The 21,570-nt window shown below is 45.8% G+C and overlaps 1 protein-coding gene across 2 annotated transcripts in view; it reads left to right on the top strand.

Annotated features, from left to right (window-relative positions):
* Window positions 1-21,570, top strand: part of ARID1A (AT-rich interaction domain 1A) — a 548,770-nt gene that overhangs the window by 320,170 nt on the left and 207,030 nt on the right. For both annotated transcript variants that reach the window (XM_085647728.1, XM_085647729.1), the window contains exon 8: window positions 10,919-11,213. In XM_085647728.1, coding sequence (XP_085503854.1) covers window positions 10,919-11,213 — 295 coding nt within the window. The remainder of the gene's footprint in view (window positions 1-10,918; window positions 11,214-21,570) is intronic.

Here is a 21,570-nt window from a genome sequence, read left to right as displayed (position 1 = left end):
TTACCTAAGAACTAAAAACACAAGCAGACAGAATGCCTCATTCATTAGATGTACAAAGGACTGTGATGTACTTCCTTGCAGGACAATGCAGATCAGAAGGGGAAGTCAATTCTTTGTATCATTTGCAAACCTCAACAAGGGCTTGCCGGTAACAAAAGGGGCCATTGCAAGGTGGAAAGTTAAAACAATCCAATTGTGTTACCAAAAGGCGGGACAATATCTGAAGGATATCTTTATAGAAGCCACATGGTCATCTATTCACACTCTCACAAAACACTGTTCAGATAAACAAGGAGACACAAGTGAGACAGAGAGTACTGAAGCATCCGTTGGCAAGCTCAACCTCATTTTAAGACCACCATCAACAGTGACCCAGAATACCGCTACGAAATCAGTGCATAGCATGTAAACCCAGAAAAGGATTCATGCTGTAAAACAAAATGGTTACTTACAAGTAGGAGTAGTTTTGCAGCTTATAGAAATAGCTGGATTCACATACGACCCTCCATCTCCCCTGGAAATGAGGTGAGACAAGGAAGGAAAGATGTTACATCTCTGAGCGATAGAACAGAAGCCAGCGAGTACAAAAGGAGTCGCCAATGGAAAAAAGAATCTGAAGACTTCGACCACACACACAGGCTTCTGGGGCGCATGTTTGATGGCTACAGATGACACGGGGGCTACGAGAAGTTTTCGGGCCTAACCACTAGATGGTGGAATAATACACAGCATATGAATCCAGAACTTTCTGGTAAGTAACCATTTTTTTATCATTGCTATTCTATTGCCTCAGTTTTCAACCTCCTGCTGGCACACAAGTAGTTGAGCCAGTTGTACAATGCTTTTAGTTAATATTAAAATCGTTTTCACTTTTTTCTCCTGACTTATCGACTTCATGATTTACTTTAATTAAAGTTCCATGATAGTGAAGGCAAAATTGATTGCTTGCTTTGTTAGTATTTAATCATGGGTTACTTCATTAAATATGCAAACAGCTGGTGAAAAAGCTTGGAGAGTGCTTGTATAAAATGTAAATATTTTTTTCTCCCAAAAAGTGTTTGACTGTCACTGCAGTCTGTTGTGACTTTGGAGTGTCTGCATGCCTTAAAATGTACCTTTTTCTTCAAGGTGTCTTTTGTACTTTTCTTTCTCCAGTATTGGGGTGTCTTTCATAGATTCACATGCTTGAATAATTCCTCGTCGTCGAAGTGGGAGTCCCACGGTACATAAAATGGCAATATATATCTACACATATATATATATAGTATAGCAATAGTATAGCTAAAAAAGTCCATAGGAAGTATTGTAACATAGCAATCAATTTGAAAAAGGCTGTCACTTTATTAGCTCGTCCAAGTCATGAGATATAGTCCAAACTCCAGCCAATCAGGCGTCAGCACGCTCTAGAACCCTCTCCCCAGAGACTCAGAACTCAGATTTCCTACCGCAGTCAATGTGAAGGGAGTTTCCCGGAGCTCTGCTCAGTACTTCAACTTTTCTCTTCAAGAGTTAAACCTACAACTTCTCAACAATGTCTACTACCAAGAGATCACTCTCCAGGCATTGTGAGTCTTGCGGGAAATTACGTCTTCATTCTGAGGACCCTCACAAGAAATATATTTACTGCCTTCACCTTGATCACCAGGTGAGACACTGTAAAATATGCAGGACTTTTCCTCAGAAGACCTTAAGAGATAGAGAAGGTCGACTACTTCTGTGGCTACAGAAGCTTAAAAATAAGGATGACCCTGTTTCTGATGTGGAGAGTGATGCTTCTGTTAAGAATGTGCAAAAAGAACTATTGATGGACAGAATGCAGAACAATGTCATACATTCACCCCAGTACAGAGATCTGGGCCTAAATCCATCGTTTTTTTGCTCACCATGCCATTCCAGTTTGGACCCAGCCATATGCAAATCAGTCTTGACCCTGTGCCCAATAGGAACAGTCCAGCCCGAACTGCCAGGCCAGGTCCTCCCTGGACTGGAAACAAGCATCCTAGGATAGTTTGATTCCAGTGGCATGGAGAGCACGGGACTCAGTCTGAGCATACCCGTCCCACTCGGGGTGACAAATGCAAAAAGAACTATTGATGGACAGAATGCAGAACAGCCTTCAACGTCAAAAGGGACTTCTGCCTCCCTCAAGGGTCACTCTACATCATCTACCCCCCCCCCCCCCCCCCGAGATCTAAGTCTCAGGTGTCAAAAACCCTGTCAGAGTCATCTTTGCCTCAAAAAATGGGCTTATTGTCGACGGGCTCATCGTCCATTCCGCCATCGACAAAGTCCTCCGCCGTCACTACTACGACGTTGACGACTACTTTCTTGTAACCTAAGCCTGCTATGTTGCTGTCGACGACGTCTTATCCGTCGACGCTGATTTCTGTGATGGTGAAGCTTAAATCAGCTGCTGTCTCTTCATTGACGAAGATCGTCGACGGGCGCTTCTCCGTCGACGGGAACTTCCAAGACTCGAGTGGTCCCGTCGACGCTTACCTTGTCGATGCGCTCCTCGTCGATGCCTGCCTCATCGATGGTTTTCTCGTCGACGCTTGCTTCGTTGGCAGTGGCTTCATCAACGATGTTGAAGACTTTACATATGGAGGGTCAAATATGTTTTTCGTCGTCGGCGGCTGTTTCGTCGACGGAACTCTTGGTTTCACCTACAGCTTTGATGCCTTTAGTGCCTTTAAAGCAGACGGCGGCTCTTCCGCCGCCATCTGAATCTAGGAAAAGTTTGTCGCTTCAACGAAGGCAATCTTCAATTGACCTTTTGTTGCCTATTCAAGCCTCTCCAAGTCTTCCAGCACAACTTTTGGATTATGGGGCAGACGAAGAACATTCAGTAGAGGATGAGAGGTTTCGAGCAGCTCGCAGTCCTTCAGAGCTCCTCATTAAGTGCCAGAACCTTGATGAAGACCATGATTATGACTATTATTCAGAACCACAGTTCCAACCGCAGTCTGAGAATCCGACTGCGCAAATACCTTAATCGCTTATTTCAAATTTGCAGCACATGCTGGATGGGTATTACCGCCGTTTCCCTCCTTCAGAACCAGCTTCTTCGGTTCCTCAAACACCTGTTCCTCAAACTGACTCAATCATTGCTCCGCCTCCTCCTATTTCTCCGGTGGCATCTACTGCTGACGTTATAGAGGACACTCATTCAACTGATGAGGACAGAGAAGAAGGGGAGTTGGATGATAGATCCCTACTTACTGAATGGGACAATTATCAGATTGACACACCGCCGCCTACCTCTCCTACTACTGTGGAATCTCCGCCTGTGGACATAGGTGGTTTTCATGTTATCATGGACAGAGCAGCCAAAAGATTTTAGCTCCCTATAGTTTCACAGGATCAGGATTCTTTTTTGCATGATTTCAAGAAAACCTCAAAAACTGGTGCATACGATTCCTATAATAGATTTAATCTGGCAGGAGGGTTTGAAAGTTATGAAAACCCCTGCCTCCATTTCTGCGGTTCTGCCACACTTGGATAAAAAATACAAAGCACCAGACAATTCGCCGGCCCGTGTAATTGGTCAACCAAAGCTGGATTTGGTTATCTCACAGGCAGCTCAGCGGCGTGCCAGGAATCCCTCTTCTCCATTGTCGCCTCCTCCTGACCGAGAAGGCAGACGCCTTGATGCTATTGACATAAAAATTTCAACCATGGCAGCAACTACGGTCCATGCGGCTAATTCCCTTGCCATTCTCGGCCACTTTGATAGGCAAATGTAGTCGGACATTTCTCCTTTTATCGATCTGTTGCCTGCAGATTCAAAGACCGAAGCTTTAAAGATTCTCCAGGAGGGGGAGAATATCTCTGCCGAGATCATCAATTGTGCAGTGGATATCTCTTCCACAGGGTTTCGTCAATTGGCAGGTGCAGCAGTTCTCCGAAGGCCGGGTTGGTTAAAGGCTACCTCTTTTCGCCAAGAAGTGCAAACAAAAATTATTGACATGCTTTTTGACGGAGAATCACTTTTTGGACAGCACATTGATGATGCCCTCCAAACAATTGCAAGCATTTGCAATGCAATAGGTCTCGCATTTACGCGGGTTTGAGCTATTGGCACTGTAAATGATAATGCGTTTTATTTATGTTTTGTTAAAAACCCATAAATAAAAGGCATTGTCATTCACAATACTAATAGCTTAAACTCTCGCAAATGCAAGACCTATTGCATTGGAAATGCTGGTTTTGATGGGCACGGGTTCAGTTAGGCAGTAAAAACATCACCCAGTGAAACAGAGGAGTTAATGAGTTTGGCCCAATAACGGTGAGGAAGGTGATGATTTCACAGTAGAGTGAATTTGTAATTGCACAAAGCACTGCTTAAGTAATGGATCTGAAAATATTTAAAGGTGAAGCGACAGTTTAAAGACTTTATTAAGCTGTTGAGATGTGTGTAGGTGCAGCTGCTGTGGGTAATACCATTATATACCAAGAGGGAGCGTCTCAGCAAAAATAACTTTTATAGCAGCATAGTTAATGTTTCCAAAGCCGTCTACTTTGGGCCCTCCATCCCAGACAGGCTTTTTTTGGGGGCGCACAGGGGTGTGAGAGAGGGGCGCACAGTGGTGAGTGAAAGGGAGGGGCGCACAGTGGTGAGTGAAAGGGAGGGGCGCACAGTGGTGAGTGAAAGGGAGGGGCGCACAGTGGTGAGTGAAAGGGAGGGGCGCACAGTGGTGAGTGAAAGGGAGGGGCGCACAGTGGTGAGAGAGTAGGACTGTAAACACCATGCTAGACAGATGGACTTTAGGTCTTTTCGGGGGAGGAGAGAGCAGCTGCACAGGTGATTGAACTGCTCTCTCTGATGGATGTTAAGACACCATCTTGATTCATGCTTCCACACAGAGAACCTATAGAGAACAGTAACGTGCAACCTCAGGTTCCCATGCCGGATTTCGTACCAACAATTACTTACAGTGGACTATAATGAGCTGTGCCCTAAAATCAACATAATTTTATTTCTTCCCCGTCCAGCATAAAATCGGGCCACGTGGGCGTGTAACGAGTGCAGGCACCGACTAACGAGCAGCAAAACACAATTTCCCACCAGCAGGGAGGCGCAACCAGTGCGGTGGCCTGAATGTGCACAAACAGCATCACGAGGTGCCAGCTAGATTAGGCCTAAGTAGTTACAAGCCACAGCAGGGAGAGCCATATAGGCGATATTTAAACCCAACAGTATTTAGGTCTGCAACTGTAAACAAGATTGCATGAATAACATGGTGATTTAAAGAAAGAAAACACAGGAAATTCGTTTTAAAGGTGCACATTTCTATTAGAGTGTTTTGTCCGCGTCTAATAGAAAATTAGCAAACTGAAAGAAAAATATTAATGAAGTCTTTCTTCACCTGATCCTGCTTGTCCCCCGCCCCCTCAAAACTAAAGCTATATATTTATTGGCGAGATCCGACTTCTACATAAACACAACTGCTCGGTGAATGCCAAGGGCAGTGCGTGGGGAGGGATCTGCCAATGACGCACATGAAGTAAAACCCGGCTGTTCCTTAACAACGTGGTTCTCTGTTTCTGAACGGTTATTTCATACCCATGTGGGGTTCACCACATGAAATTCTCAGTCCCTCTAAATCATTCTGTTCCTATCAATGGTAGAAATTAGACGAAAGGCGGGTTACCATAGCACCGCAAATGGACACAGCAAAGGTCGCAGATGTATCACAGGTTCAGAAAGGTAGTGCTTTGTAAATGTAATATCTATTTTCCGTTCGGGGAAGGCTCATGGGGAGGGGGGGCGGCGGAGGGGGGTGTTGGGAGATATTGGGGGCGGGGCTTGTGTATCGGTTGAGCGAGAGAGACGGCCAAAGGATAGGGGAAGGTGTGTGTGTGTGTGTGTGTTAATTTTTTGGTATGTGTGGCTGGAAGACGCAGCAGAACATATGCTTCTTCCGCTAGGGCTGTTTGTCCATGTTATCTCTGTCACACCAACCTTACCCCATTGAGACTCTACTTACTCCACTTGCTGGACCATGCCATATTCATAACTAGGTAGGTTTAAGGAGGGGCCGAAAGCAATGTAGGGCAATGCACCCGATCCCCTTACTCCTTACACACTGACAATCCCTCATCACGATCGCGATCACTCTCAAAGCGAAAGTGATCACCATCGCGATGACGCACGCTAGGGATGAGCGCGCAGCAGCGAGGGGAGTGGTATGGTGCAGGAGAAAGCTGGCGCAGGAGATGGCTGGGCGAGAAGGGAGGGGGGAATGCGGGGGAGCAGCTGTGCGTGTGCACGCCATCGTGCGCTGTAGCTTGTCGCCAGCACAAAAAGGTGGGTAGCACTTTCGAAACCTACCTTCTAAATGTCTCGCCAGACCAGCGCATGCCTGGTTCAGGCGAGACCTAAAAAAGGATACTGATACTGCACGTGCTCTGGGCACGTTACAATTTAATAAGCAGCCTTTTCGTGGAGCGAGGGGTCATGGATCCTCCTATTCCTTTCGAGGTGACTACAATCAGAACAGACAGTATCCGGGTCAACAACGGTACTCTCCTTCGCAGCAGCAAACTTATCGTCAACCTCCAGCTGCCTCCTATAAACAGTACAGAGGAAAATCTTCCTACAGAGGTAGAGATTCGTCAAAAAAGCAGTGACAACCGCCACCTGCCTACCACTCTTCTCCACAACCCAGCCAAAGTTGGAGGACAAATCTCCTATTTCTCCTCAAACTGGTCAGCCATCATTGCAGATCGTTGGGTTTTGGACATGGTGTCCAGAGGGCACACCCTGGAATTTGTAAAATTTCCCCCAAATTTTCCTCCCAGAGGTCCTCCTCCTGCACATCTGAAGGAACTCTTATGCCAAATCAAAGTAATGTTACAAAAAGGAGCGATCAAAGTGGTTCCGAAGTTACAAAGGGGTGCAGGTTTCTATTCGAGATTTTTCCTCATCAAGAAAAAGTCAGGGGATTGGCGCCCCATCCTGGACTTACGTTACCTCAACAAATTTCTCAAGAAGCAATCATTTCGAATGTTGTCTCTCCGAGAAGTACTTCAGTTTCTATCTCAAGGAGACTACATAACAACACTGGATCTTCAAGATGCCTATTTTCATGTCCCCATCCTACCCAGACACAGAAACTTCCTGTGCTTCGGAGTGGCTGGCAGAGCCTTCCAATTCAAAGTCCTCCCCTTCGGACTTCGCCCCGCGCGTTCACAAAGGTTTTGGCACCGGTGGCAGCACATCTTCGTCAAGCGGGCATTCACATTTTTCCCCTACCTAGACGATTGCCTTATCAAGGCGCAGTCATTTGCAGTGTCAACGAGACACACTCAAATATGCTGGTCTCTATTTCAGTCTCTGGGCCTGTCCATAAACCTGGAGTAGTCACACTCCACCCAATCTCAGGTTCGGGCTTTCTTGGGAGCCAGGATAAATTCTCAGACAACAAAGGCATATGTCTCAAACGAAAGACCACAACGGATTTCCAAGCTGGCATCTCTTCTACGGGCAAGAAAGTCCGTTTCTGTTCGACAGTCGCTTCTAGGGATGCTTTCTTCCTGCATTCCTTTAAATCCTAACTACCGTCTCAAGATGAGACCATTACAGGAGGAAATCGACAAACAATGGCATCACGTCTCGGGGTCTTTCGACAATGTGATCGTCATTACTTCTCGAATGCACAAAGCGTTGCTATTGTGGACTCAGAAAACAAACTTGTCAGCAGGCCGCTCCTTTGTAGCAGATGATCCAAGTCTTATCCTTACAACAGATGCTTCCCTCGAGGGATGGGGGGCACATCTTCAAGGTCTCACAATCGAGGGCAAATGGAATGCTCTGCGAAGAACCTGGCACATAAACCTTCTGGAATTACTAGCGATATTTCTGACGTTAAAATCTTTTCGCATCCTCCTTCAAGGTGCGTCAGTGTTGATTCGGACGGACAACACTACAAGCATGCATTATGTGAACAAACAAGGGGGCACAAGGTCCACTCTCCTGTCTCTACAAGCACAGCAGATGTGGAACTGGACGATTCAACATCAAATGACTTTATCAGCAGTTCATGTTCCGGGAGTGTCCAACACTCTGGCGGATTCCCTGAGCAGGTCAATCTCGTCTCAGCCAACGCTGGACAGCATCTTTCAGTGGTGGGGACGGCCCAATCTAGACCCATTTGCAAGCAGTCAGAACCGCAAATGCCAATTTTATGCAAGCTGGCTTCCCCAACCAGGGTTGTGACGGAATGCCTTTTTGATGAATTGGTCAAAGATCTATGCTTATGCTTTTCTGCCGATTCCTCTAGTCCCAAGGGGGCTTCGGAAGATGCCGAGGGAGCCATGTCGCATTCTTCTAATAGCTCCCAGGTGGCCTCGCCAGATTTGGTTTTCAGAGCTACTCCTCCTGTCGGAGGACGATCCGATAGTCCTTCGTCCAATTCCGGATCTTCCTTCAACAGAACAGGGGCAAATATGCCATCCGGATCTGGCATCTCTGAAATTGGCGGCCTTGCGCCTGACCACTGAGTTTGCTAACTTAGTGATTCCTTCAGACTGCAGGGAGGTTCTTGCTAATGCCAGGGCACCTTCCACTATCAAGACCTACAAACTTAAGTGGAAACAATTTTGCATTTGATGTGAGGCTTTAAATGTCCACCTGATTCATTCTCATCCGGAACAACTCTTGCTTTTTTTCTTGCAACTTCCAAAATCTGGGTTATCTCATGCTACCCTTAAAGTTTTTCTGGCAGCAATTTCCAGGTTTCGACAAGATGGTTCCAATTCTCTTTATTCTTCTAGAATAATTCAACAATTCTTCAAGGGTTTATTTTGGATGTTCCCACCAATACGAAACCCTCCTCCGTCTTGGCATTTAAACGTTGTGCTAGCTCAACGTATGAAGTCCCCATTTGAACCCATTCATAGGACTGATCTTAAATTTATCTCTTGAATGACTTCATTGCTTTTGGCTCTTACTTCGGCTCGGCGAGTCAGCGATATACAGGCTTTTACTATCAAACCGCCTTTTCTTCAATTCACCAAGGACTCAGTGGTGCTCCGCACTAACCCGGCCCTTATCCCAAAGGTGCCATCTGATTTCCACTTAAATGAGCCGGTCATCTTAATGACTTTTTTCCCTAATCCTTAGTCACCAGCCGAAAAGGCTTTACACTCCTTAGATGTCAAAAGGTGTTTATCTACAAAAGACAGCCAGTGTTCGAAAGACTGATCAGCTATTTGTTGCTTATGGCAAGATGCATAAAAGACATCCAGTAACCAAACAGACTATCTAGTACAATTTATTTCTGTCATCAACAAGCAGGGAAGACACTTCAAAGAACGGTCAAGGCACACTCTACCAGAGCAGTCTCCTCTTCGACCGCACTTTTTGCCGGTGTGCCTCTTCATCAAATTTATAGAGCTGCAACATGGTCTAGAAGAGACACCTTTACCAAGCATTAGTGTCTTGAAGCTGCAGATAGTGCGGACACAGCCATTGGACCATCAGTGCTACGTAATCTTTTCAAATAAGTTGAGCCTCTGTTTCTTCCCTCCTCCTGTATAGAATGTACTTATGATGTATGTTTCAGAATATATATTTTATCTTGCAATTATATATATATATATATATATAATGTATGTATAAAAACGAGGATATACATATGAATGTATATTTACATGTATATATAACTGACTATGTACAGTTTTGGAGTTACTGCTATCTATTCTGATTCAAGCATGTGAATCTATGAAAGACCCCAATACTGGAGAAGAACAAAAGTTACTTACCTGTAACCTGTGGTTCTCCAGTATTGGTGTCTTTCATAGATTCACATGCCACCCACCCACCTCCCCTCAGAGGCTCTCCTCGTTTACTTGACTTTTACGTCACTCTCGTGCTAGAAAATCGGAGGTTCTGAGTCTTTGGGGAGAGGGTTCTAGAGGGTGCAGACGCTTGATTGGCTGGAGTTTGGACTATATCTAATGGCTTGGACCAGCTAATAAAGTGACAGCTTTTTTCCTATTGATTGCTATGTTACAATACTTCCTATGGAATTTTTTAGCTATACTATTGCTATACTATATATATATATATATGTATATATATATTGCTATTTTATTTACCGTGGGACTCCCACTTCGAAGACGGGGAATGATTCAAGCATGTGAATCTATGAAAGACACCAATACTGGAGAACCACAGTTTACAGGTAAGTAACTTTTGTTCATTTTCCTTATTTTAAAGGAAGGAGAAAATCAAAAAATTGAAACAACTTAGTTGGTAACTTAGGCTAATTTTTACCTGAAGAAAATATATTTCATGGTGTAAAGGGGTTGGTCTATTTAACAAAAGCTTCTGGAGATCCTGCATGTAGGTTGAAAGTTTTCTAGTGTTCATTAATGCCCTACAGTGACTAACTTTGATTATAGGAAAGTATCAAATCTTACTTTTGCATCACTCTCATTGTGTTGACAGTTGTTTCTTTGCTTCTGTCTTACAGACAGTGCTTGTGCCACTGGCTTTCTTCCATTTAACTGTGTTGCTGCCTTGCTTCTGTTTTGCAGTATTATTGATTTGTTCTTGTTGCTGCATATGCCACTGTACTTGTAAGTAGCAGAACTTTATTCATTGTAGGCATCTTCACTGAAGTCATAAACATTAGAATAATTTATTTCAGCATGTGGTGACCCAGAAATACTGATATCTAATATATCAGGGTGTATAGATCAACCATCACAAAATGCATCAAATGATCTCCAACAAAGCCTATCCAGACAACATTTTCAGAATATTAAAAATATAATTGTAAGATCCCCTTTCGCAAAATTACATTGCAGTACCTTCAACCACGACCTAGCATTTATTACTTCAGTGTAGATGCCTACAATGCAGAACCAGGACTACAAGTATGTAACCATTTATTCTTTATTTCCTCAGGTGGTTATTCTAGGCAACCAGGCTACAGCACAATGCCTAATGCCAACTACTCAAGCCCTGGAATGGGTGGCAGCATGAACCCCATGGCTGGTGGTGGGCAGATGCATGGTCAAACTGGCATGTCTCAGTATGGTGGAAGGATGGGCCATGCAGCAATGGGCAACAGACCCTATGTACCCAACATGGCCATGCCCCCTCAGGTGGGCAGTGGCATGTGCCCTCCACCTGGCGGGATGAACAGGAAAGCCCAAGAAGCAGCTGCTGCTATGCATGCTGTCAACTCCATCCAGAGCAGGTAAGGATACAAACGCTGGCCACCTGTGAGGTTTGGGGTTGTGTTAAGTTTTGGTTCTGTTGGGTGGTACCCTCCATGTCTTATGAGGCTTATCCCGGGAGAAGCAATGTGAATACAATATGGTTTGTTTTAGGTTTATAAGGGTTGGGTGATATTGTACAGATATTTTGTGATTTAGAGGATACTGAGTGGTTGGATGCATGCTTTGTTACGTTCCCTAACTGCAGATAAGGCAAAATAATCAATTGCCTATCTTCAATATGGTCTGAGCAGAGAAAGACATACTAAAGTCAGAGAACAGAAATGTCTAGGAACATTATTTATATGTCATTTTTATTGCTCTGAAACTTATAATTTGATTAAATAAAAATATTTTTTACTGTTTTTATTGTAGTGATACCTGAGTGGTAATGGGTGCTACCATATTGATGATGCTAGATTCTAATGATGTGTGCTATCAAGTTGAAGTTAAAAATGGAGAATTAATACCGGGCCTCAAAGGGGCGATCGGTTAAGAGAGTTAATATTAAGGGTGTTTACGTTTTCAGTAATGTTAAGTCTGATTATTAGTTTGCAGTGTGAAGTACATGATGATAAAACTTAGATTTAAAACTTTATAAAAGTATTTCGTCTATAATGCACTGTTAAAACTTTTTTTTTTAAAGAGTGCACTGAGGTACATGTTTATTGTGGTGATAAGAGTGGGGATGTAGTTATGCTTTGTGAAGGGTAGGTAGAGATATGCTTTGGGCAAGTTATGGGCAGACAAGTGTAGCGGTGCACGTTGGGTTAGTCTTAATGAGGGTGTTGTGTGAAGGTGTTTTGCGAGTGTAAGAGGAGTATGTCCCAGCAATGGTTTGTTGTTTTGTGTGTGTGTGGGGGAGGGTGTTATTCACAGAGCTCGTTTTGGTCGCCTGCCATACATTTCTGCTCCTTAGTTTGCTGTGTCCTTTATTATCAACCCCATACCTTTTCTCTTGCCCTTCTGTTTCCGCCATAGTACTTGTGCACTGTTCTTTCTGTGTCCCCTTTGGTCTTTCTTCCATCCCTCCTTTTTCTCCCGTTTACTCTGTGCCACGTTGCTCTCCTTATTGTTCTTTGTTCTCTTCTTCACCATTCCTTCTGCCTTTTCCTCCTGCCTTCTCAGACAATAGCTCCACTTCCATGAAAATAGAGGGAAACTGCACGCCTCTACCTTTTAGTGCAATTTAGTAAGGCCATTAATTTGATTTTGTCTAGAACCACACAGTGTCCCTTTATTCACTAATGACTAATGAGAAACACTAGGCCCAAAGATTGACATTGTGTGAACAATCAAAGCAAAGGTCTCTACAGAGGGCGATACTGCATCAGAGTAGCTGAAAAATAGGAACCAGCGAAGACTAATGACATGACCTTTTTTTTTTTTTACAGCTTTTTTTTCACAACTTTTTTTTTCATCTTGCCTAATCAGACCTAAAATATATCTACGCACAGACGTTCCTTTATTTCTCTAAAATATTTTCCTTTGCCCTTACTGTGAGAAAGTGGCTCTGTATATACTGTTCCTTAATAGTTACAGGGTGTACAGAGTCCACCGTGCCCAGGGGTTTGACAGAGGCTAAAGTAAGATATAACCGTACTCTCTAAAGTGGTAGCTTGGTCGAGCAGTAAGGCAGTATCAGAGGACAGTGTAAAGCATTTGTTGTACACACTCAGTCAGCAAATGGTCTCACACACTCAATAACTGAACTCTAGGCCAATGGTTTATATATAAAAAAATATATGCTTGTTTTATTTTAGAACCAACAATTGGAATTAAAATATACTTTCTCAGAATGAGATGCTTTCTATAAATACTTTTGCAATATGCAATTGACTTTTGTAAACAGTTACAAGTGGTTGCAGTAGGCAACACTATTTTAAACACAATAATGCATTGAGTTCAATGGAAGGTTCATGTTATTTGTCACAGATTACTTTTAGGATTAATTTTGGAATTCCAGGACTGGATCCTAGATTCAGTCCTGGGTCAGTACTTAGAATCAAGTGATGAAAGTCGACTTAATTACTGTGATGATTTTTAAACAATATTTAGCTATTTTAAAAGTTGACACTTAGGAAATATTTCATAGAAAACAGTCAATGATTCCCTATGGCAGAAAATGCAAGTTACAGGTATAGTATGTTCTTGTTACTTTTGTAATCCAGTACTGGGTACCTCGACTCAGAACTGGGACCTTTATCCAAAACAGGTAAGTAATTACGTTTTCAGATATTATACGATTGTTAAAGAATATTTAAAGATTGCAGAAATTGACACTTAGAAGAAATTTCACAGAAAAACAGTCAATGATTTCCTATGGGAGAAAATTGGGTTACTGGTAAGTACAGTTGTAAGTATTTTTCAGAGTTAGTGCTGGGCACCAAGATCCAGCACTGGGAGCTCACCTAAGAGCAGGTGAGTAATTTCGTTTTCGTTACTGTGCTGATTTTTGGTGAATATGTTAAGATTTGAAAAGTCCACACTTAGAAGAAAAACATTGCCTGGCTTTCAGGAAAAAGCCAGGCAATGTTACCCTATGAAGAAAATAGAGTTATCGGTTTAAAGGTAAGGGTTGACTGGCAGAGTTGAGGTTCTGGGCATAGACTCAGGGGTCCCCCAGGGACAGGTAGGTACAGTTAGTTCACCCTCAGCGACTCTAGGGCGGCCGGGTGCAGAGTGAGTTAGGCCCAATGTTGTCCTATGAGGGATAGGGGGGCCTTGGTTGGTGGCTGCTGACTGGCAAGCCATGCGGCTGTGGGAGCTGGGCTCCTGGTCACTTACTCAGGGCAAGTGGGGAAGTAGGTAGGTGTAGAGGTTTCACTGCCAGGGCCACTCGGGCGGCTGGGTGCAGGGTGCTTTTGAGCCTTCGGGCGCTCAATTGATTTCAATGGGAAATCTCCGGTTTGGAAAAAGACTGCAAGCTCGGGGACGAGGATTCTTCAGGTGCCACCACCACTTCGAGAGGTAAGTTGGGTAGTAGGAGGATAGGTAGGTACCCTGGGATTGGGCACAGGGGGCCGTGGGGCGCCGCGTGCAGGGGTGCCTTTTGGTGTCGGCCGTGGGGCGCCGCGTGTAGGGTTGCCTTTTGGTGTTGGGAAATCTTACCCTCTGTTGATCGCGGGCACCCTTTTCTGAGGCTGCAGGCTCCTTCAGGAGTGTCGAGGGAGGTCCTTGGGTGCCGGACTCGGGGTCAAAGTCGCCGTGGGATCGTCCTCGTGGTCTTTGTCCACTCCGGCACCGGCCAGGCTTGGCTGGTGCAAAGTGTGCTGGGTTCGCGGTTCCGGGCTGCTGCCAGGGATTAGAGGTAGGTTTTGAGTAGAGCCTCTACTCATGGGAGTCCCAGGGGTTTAGAGCCAAAAGGTAGCCAGGTCCTCCAGGGTTTGTGAGGTTGCTGGCCACAAGAGATGCCGGGTTTGGAGCAGGTTCGAGGGTCGACAGGCCGGTAAGGCTGGGGCCAAAGCAGTTGGTGTCCTCCTCTTTTTAGCAGCTGCAGGGCAGGTCTTCTTTCTTCTTGCTCTTCTTTGTAGTTTTGAATCTGGAATCAGGGGAAGGAAGGTTCAGGGTGCCCCTAAATACTAGATTTAGGGGCGTTACAGGTAGGTGAAGGGCAGGGGCCAATGGGTCCCTGTCCTGGGGTGGGTACACCCCCTATCCTGCCTCTCTCCTGTGGGAGGGGGGCAGGAGCCTAGTCCTGATTGGGCAGGGCTTCCCATCTTCAAGATGGCGAGAGCCTGGAGATGTGCTTCACCTCGCCTCCCCCACCTAAGGGGTGTGGTTGGCAGGCCGGCACATCCCCTGTCCTTATTTGGGGTTTCTGGCCAAGCTTCCCGCCAAAGTGGGGGGTTGCAGTGGCCTGGGGAAGCTCACAGAGGCGGCATGCCTTTGAAGCTTCCCCCTGCCCATCCTGGCGGAGGAGATTTAGCACCTCGCCCAGGATGTGCATTTTTTTCAGACTCAGGAGAGCAGGGGCTCTCCTACCCAGGGGTCCAGCAACATGTCTGCTGTGTGGCAGCCTAGGCAGCCTCAGAACAGACGTGGATTGTAGGTTTAGGTTTCAGGGGGCCTCTCTAAGATGCCCTCTGTGGTGCTTGGTACATTAAATCACACACTGGCATCAGTGTGGATTTAATGTGCTGAGCAGTTTGATACCAAACTTCTCAGTCTTCAGTGCTGCCATTATGGTGCTGTGGAGTTCGTTTTTGACAAGCTCCCAGCACCATATACTCTTAGCTGGCAGCACTGCACTTACAGGACCCAGGAATGGACCTGGGTACTGTAGGGGCACAGGGCTCCTGCCTCTGTGCCCACACCACTGGCATAGGGCACCCAGCTAGAGGGGTGGCTGATGTATGCCAGGGCAGTGTAGGTTGTGGGCATGGCACACAGGGATGTGTGCGCCATGTCGACTCTCTGTTTTGTCTTGTATCCAGAGACTCAGCCTGCAAGAGCGGTGTGTGTGTGTTAGGGTACAGGGCCTCTAAGGGTGGCACAATGAGTGCTGCAGCCCTTAGAGGCCTTCCCTGGTCACAAGGCCCTGGGTACCTAGGGTACAATTTACCAGGGGCTGACATGTGGCCAGGGTTTGCCAATTTGGGTTTTGGCGGTTAGGAAGTTTTTAGGGAAGGAACACAGGCCCTGGGCACCTGATAGGCAGGAGCCCAGGGCACAACAAGGAAAAGTGCATCAGCTATTTGGCAAAAAAAAGGGGGGGGGGGTTACTGCAACAGAACCCCGCTTTCTTACTCTTACTCCCATGTTCTTCCATCGTCCTCACATTATTTTCCACGTTTTTATTCTATTTCAGGAAGTCCCACATGTTTTCTCCATAGTCCTGGAATTTGCTGAAAATGTTTTGACACCCTCGTTTCTCATATACTACTCTTTCTGCTTTTGTACATGGCCCGTTACCATTTATCGAGTTGACTTCTGCGTAGCATGCCCTGTGTAAATTATTTCACTAAATTAATCTAAAATTACACATGATTGCTATTTCCCAGGGATTTTTTAGGGCCTCCTCCCATTCTGCCTATAATTATCTGCAATTTCATAAGTGTTGTGGGTGGTCTTGGGCATATTATTTACTAGTTTTATGTATTTGGGACACTGACTCTTCCCATTGGTTTTCCCAGTATCCCCCTCTTAGAAGGGTTTCTTCCTGTATCTTTACCCCTCCTTCATTGTGCCCAGGTTGTGCTTCAGTTTGATATAATTATAATACTGTATGTTGTGGGTCATATTCGCTTTGAAGTAGTGAGAACCCAGTTTACACCATCCGTATTGAGGATATCCCTAGTTCAGATCTGCTTTATGTGTCTCACTGTCCGAAAGCCTTTTAAACTATTGACATCTCCCCTTTCCACAGAGGTGTTTTCAAGGTTTTGCCCTTAGACCAACACAGTCAGTCGCAGCAGGTTCCTATATCTTCACTACCCCCTTACCTACTAATGATGTATGCATTTCCGTTTCCCCATTTGTTGCCTTTCCTTTTCTTTTGCTGGGTCTCTAAAGCCCGGACATTAATGACCACTATCTATGGTGCCCAATAAAAGCATCTACCATTGGAAAGTCCATTGCCTCCCATACACACCGTCCAAACAAAGCCCTAGGAGTACCTCCATACCATAGCAATTGTCTCTGCTCAGTCTCTTTAACCTTTTCGATGCTAGGCCTGTACCCCCTAGAATGCAAAGCCATTTTTTGGCTATTTGGGGTAGTTGGCGCTTAGGTGTCTAACTTTTTTCCACATAAGCTATCCGCACCAAATTTGTGTCCTGTTTTTTCCAACTTCTTGGGGATTCTAAAGGTACCCTGGTTTTGTAGATTCCTCAGGAGGGGGGGCTGAGAAAATAGGCAAAATATAGCTATTGTTTGAGGCTTTTAAGAAAAATTGGAAAAAAGTTCTCCACAAAATGTGTTTGACCTTTTCCTTAAAAATTGCATCAACAAATGGTTTGCTGTGCTCAAGTAGTTATCTTCTCTGCCTCCAGGGACATACAGAACTGATTAAAACAATCTATTGTTTTACCACAGTTTTGACATTTTTCAAAGAAGTAGCCAATTTTTCCTACTTTTTGTGCTTTCAACCTACTTTCAGTTTGTCGTGAAATCGGGTGGGGGGGGGGGGAACCATGGGTGGTTCTAGAAAGCTATAGCTTTCTGAAAAGTAGACAAACATCTGAGTTCAGCCAGGGGTCATTTGTGTAGATCCCTAAAGGTTTTCCCAACGCAACTAAACGTTGAAATAAAAAAATGCATATTTGTGACAACGTTTTGATTTGTAACCTATTTTCATGAGGCCAATTTACAAAATAAATATACTATTAGGTCTGCTAGAGCCTTCAGATTGCAGGTATATGTATGGTTTTTCCCTTTCGTCATCATTTGAGGTACCCAGAGCCAACAACTGAACTGTTTGCACCTTAGAAAGGTTTTTCATTGTGCACCGGATATAGAGCAATTCTTATGCTAACATATAAACACTGAGAAATGGTTATCAAAGAAACCTTTGTATTTCTAAAATAGACACCAGATACAAAGTTTAGGAGCAGTGGTTATTTGTACATTTATGAATTTGTGATTCAGAGGGTATTTTTCAAAATGTCGTCTTTCTTACACCCTGGCTTAGATTTGGAAGGCTCAAATACAGAGAAAGACCATTGTTAATAAAAACGTTTCTTCAATTCTGTATTCCTACATATATCCTGATAAAAATGGTACATTACTTGTGTGGGTAGGCCTATTGCCTGAAACCAGAAAGGGCCCAACACACAACATGGACACATCACATTTTCTTCACTGAAAATGATCCCTTTTTTCAGTCTGGGTAGCTGTGGATTTTGAGCTCTAGCTCAGCAGGCACATAGGAAAACCTAGCAAACCAGTATTTTGTTTTAACTGGACACGTAGGGGAATTCAGGGAGGATTGAATTGCATGGCTCCCAACAACTTTTATTTTTTACCGAAAATACCTAAAAAAAACTTCAACTTTGACTAAAAACACACATGTTCTAGGCATGTGTGCTGTAGCTACACATGCTTTGCATAGTCCGGTCATCTAGTGTTGGGTCTGGATGTTTGCAAGTTGTTTTTCTTCAAAGAAGTTTTTTCCAGTCTCTAGGTAAGATGAAGAGTGCATAGACGATTCGTCTGGATCCCTTTGGTTTGCAAACCCCTGTACCCTTGCCGGTATAGATCTAAAGGAGACGATTAGTTATAGATTCCTTACCTTAGAATTACCCACAGGTGTCAGACTGGATCCGGATAACTTTTCTGTAGCAGTACCCCTGCGCGTCGGTGGGTGGCGTCGGTTGACTCGGCGTCTGTCGTCGCCAGGATGACATTGCGGTGTTTTACTTAGACGTCAGTTCTTTCTTTTTCCGTGCCAGCCAGCTTGCCCCTTAGTAATTTTTTGGCTTCTCTTTTTTTAACCTTTGTCAACGTCTTTTTTGAGTCTTCGACTCCTGGTAGCACGAGAGATATCCCATCGTCGGACCGGCTGCAGGCCTTGTGACTCCTGTCACAAATTGATGTTCTTCACGGATCTGCACCTCGTGTGCCTCTGGTGCCTGGAGCGTGACCACGACCCGAAGTCGTGCTCCGACTGCCGGGCCATGAATCAGAATTCTTTCCTGGAGTGGTCCCGAAAGCTCATGTAGGCCCGGCAGTCCGCTCCTTTTGAGTTCCTGGTTGAGAGGAAGGTCTCGGGACCGGTCGCGAAGCCATCACCACTCATTTTTTTTTTTTTTTTTTTTTTTTTTTAACCGTTTTTATTGCAGAAACACAGGATTATCACTGTACATACATTACGGGCCTGCGCCTCAGTCATCGGTGCCAGTTCTTTGTTAGGCCAGGAGGCATTCATACACAGCTTATTAGCCCACATCCCGGAGGCCGGGCAGCGTCAACATGTTGGCCAGCGTCCCCTATCTACATCAGCGACTAGCATCGTTAGTATCCTCATAGGACGTCTACATTCTGCTTTGAAGATTTTTTCCGCCCCCCCCCTTGCCTCCCCACCCCAACAAAACCCTTCCCCTATCCCTGATCGCCCTTACCCTCCCTCCCCACCCAACAGTGCTCTCGTCGACGACTGGTGGCGGCTCGTGTAAGTGGTTTCGGGTACATTTTTGCAGTGTATACCTATCTACTGTGTGTGTGCGACCGGAATAGTCCGGGGGCTATCCTCACTGTCCGACGGACCCACTCCGTCCTCATCCTCACTGTTGCGCAGGGCCTGCACCATCACCTCCCACGCTGTGGCCGCCTCCAACGCCTTATCGTCCTCCCTACGGCTCGCCTGCTGGTATCTGAGTGTACTTTCACTCGCCGCCCATTTCTGCAGCTCCTTAAGCCATCTCCTATGCGTGGGACCCGCCTTTGATTTCCACAGTCTCGTCACTTCCCTTTTTGCTAAGAGGAGGCCCATGTCTATGAATCTACTCGTGGTCTTGTTCTTGGGAGTGTGTGGGAACCAGTGCAGAACGCAGACCGCTTTACTATATTGCAACTCCCTGTCCGTTACCTCTGTCAGCGTCTCGCCCACTGCCCTCCAATAATCGCGCAGGCGGGGGCAATCCCACAGCATATGGCCTAGCTCCGCTCCAACCGTGCCGCATCTAGGGCACGCCGCCTCCTCCGCTCCGAAATATTTCCGAATTTTACCTGGTGTGAGGTAAGCTCTGTGGAGAATATAAAAGTGGATCAGTTGGAAGCGTGCATTCCTTGTACTTTTTCTGGCCCTTCTAACCAAGCCCGCCCACGTAGCGTCGGGTATCTCTGTCTGTAGATCCAATTCCTATTTTTCCTTCAGGGCTGTCATCGGCTGTAATGTTTCGCTCAGCATTCTGGAGTACAGACAGGTAACCTCCTTGCGGGTGCCAGCCGACATCATAGCGTATTGGCAAGCCGCAGATGTAGGAGGCTCGCTGAGCCCCTCCCCCCAGTACTCTTGCATCGCCCCGGTCACCGCCGCGTGCAGCAGGTAGTCCCCCCTCGGAAGGTCGAACCGCTCCTGCAGCGTTTGATAAGGGAGCATCTCCCCCTCCTCGTACAAATCGCCCAGCATTTGGAGGCCCGCCTCCTCCCACTCCTGTAGGCTCGACCAATCTCCCCCGTGCGGGAGCGCCGTCACCATACCCAACGGTATCTCCGGTGCATATGGGCGCCGCCCCCCCGCCCGACGCTGCGATCGATTCCAACATAGTCGGAATGTCTGCTCCTCCATGGACAAGTCCCTAAGAGCCAAACGCTGCTGCAGCGTAATATACGCTAGCACATGGCCCTATAGATTAATTGGTCAGGGATATTTGCTTACGCTTTTCCGCCTCTCACTCTTCTCCCATTTCTGGTTTGGAAGCTCAGGTAAACATCCCTCACCCTTATTCTAGTGGCTCCCTCATGGGCTCGTCAACCATGGTTCACCAAACTACTGGAACTCTCAGTGTTCCACACCAGAAGCTTCACCTCACCTCAAACCTCCTCACCCAGAACCATGGAGAAATCCGACTTCCAAACCCCAGGGGAGCGCAACCTAGCGATTTGGCTCCTAAAGTCCTAGAATTTGGATACCTAAATCTACCATCAGAATTCATGGCAATTCTTAAGGAAGCAAGGAAACCTACCACTAGAGCATGCTATGCAGCAAATATTATATAATGACAACCTCCCAGCACCATATACTCTTAATGGCAATACTGCACTTACAGGGCCCAGGAACGGACCTGGGCACTGTAGGGGTACAGGGCTCATGCACCTGTACCCTTACCACTGGCATAGGGCACCCAACTAGAGGGGTGACTTGATGTATGCCAGGGCAGTGTTTTGTGGGCATGGCACACAGGGATGTGTGCCATGTCGTCTCTTTGTTTTGTTCTGCACCCAGACACCCAGCCTGCAAAGGCAGTGTGTGTGTGTCATGGCACAGGACCTCTAAGGGTGGCACAATAAGTGCTGCAGCCCTTAGAGGCCTTCTCTGGTCACAGTGCCCTGGGTACCTGTGGTACCCTTTACCCGGGGCTGACCTGTGGCCAGAGATGCCAATTGGGTTTAGGTTTCAATGCAGTTTTAGGGAAAGAATATAGGCCCTCGGTACCTGACTAGCAGGAGCCCAGGGCACACTCAGTCAAAGCACATCAGCAATTCAGCAAAAAGTGGGGGCAACCATGCAGAAAGAGGGCACTTTCTTATAGAGGCCTACCTCTAGAAAGTGTTTTATTACTAAATGGAAGCCATTAGTCATTCACTGTTAAAACCTTCTTATTGAATCATAAACTGCTATGGCACAACACAATGGATGTTCGCAATTGCACCTGCAAAAGGCTTGCTTGACCTACC

The sequence above is a fragment of the Triturus cristatus genome, chromosome 3_2 (assembly GCF_964204655.1).
Source record: "Triturus cristatus chromosome 3_2, aTriCri1.1, whole genome shotgun sequence".
NCBI lineage: Eukaryota > Metazoa > Chordata > Amphibia > Caudata > Salamandridae > Triturus > Triturus cristatus.
The sequence above is the reverse complement of the archived record's forward strand: the minus strand, read 5'-3'. Positions and strand labels throughout refer to the sequence as shown.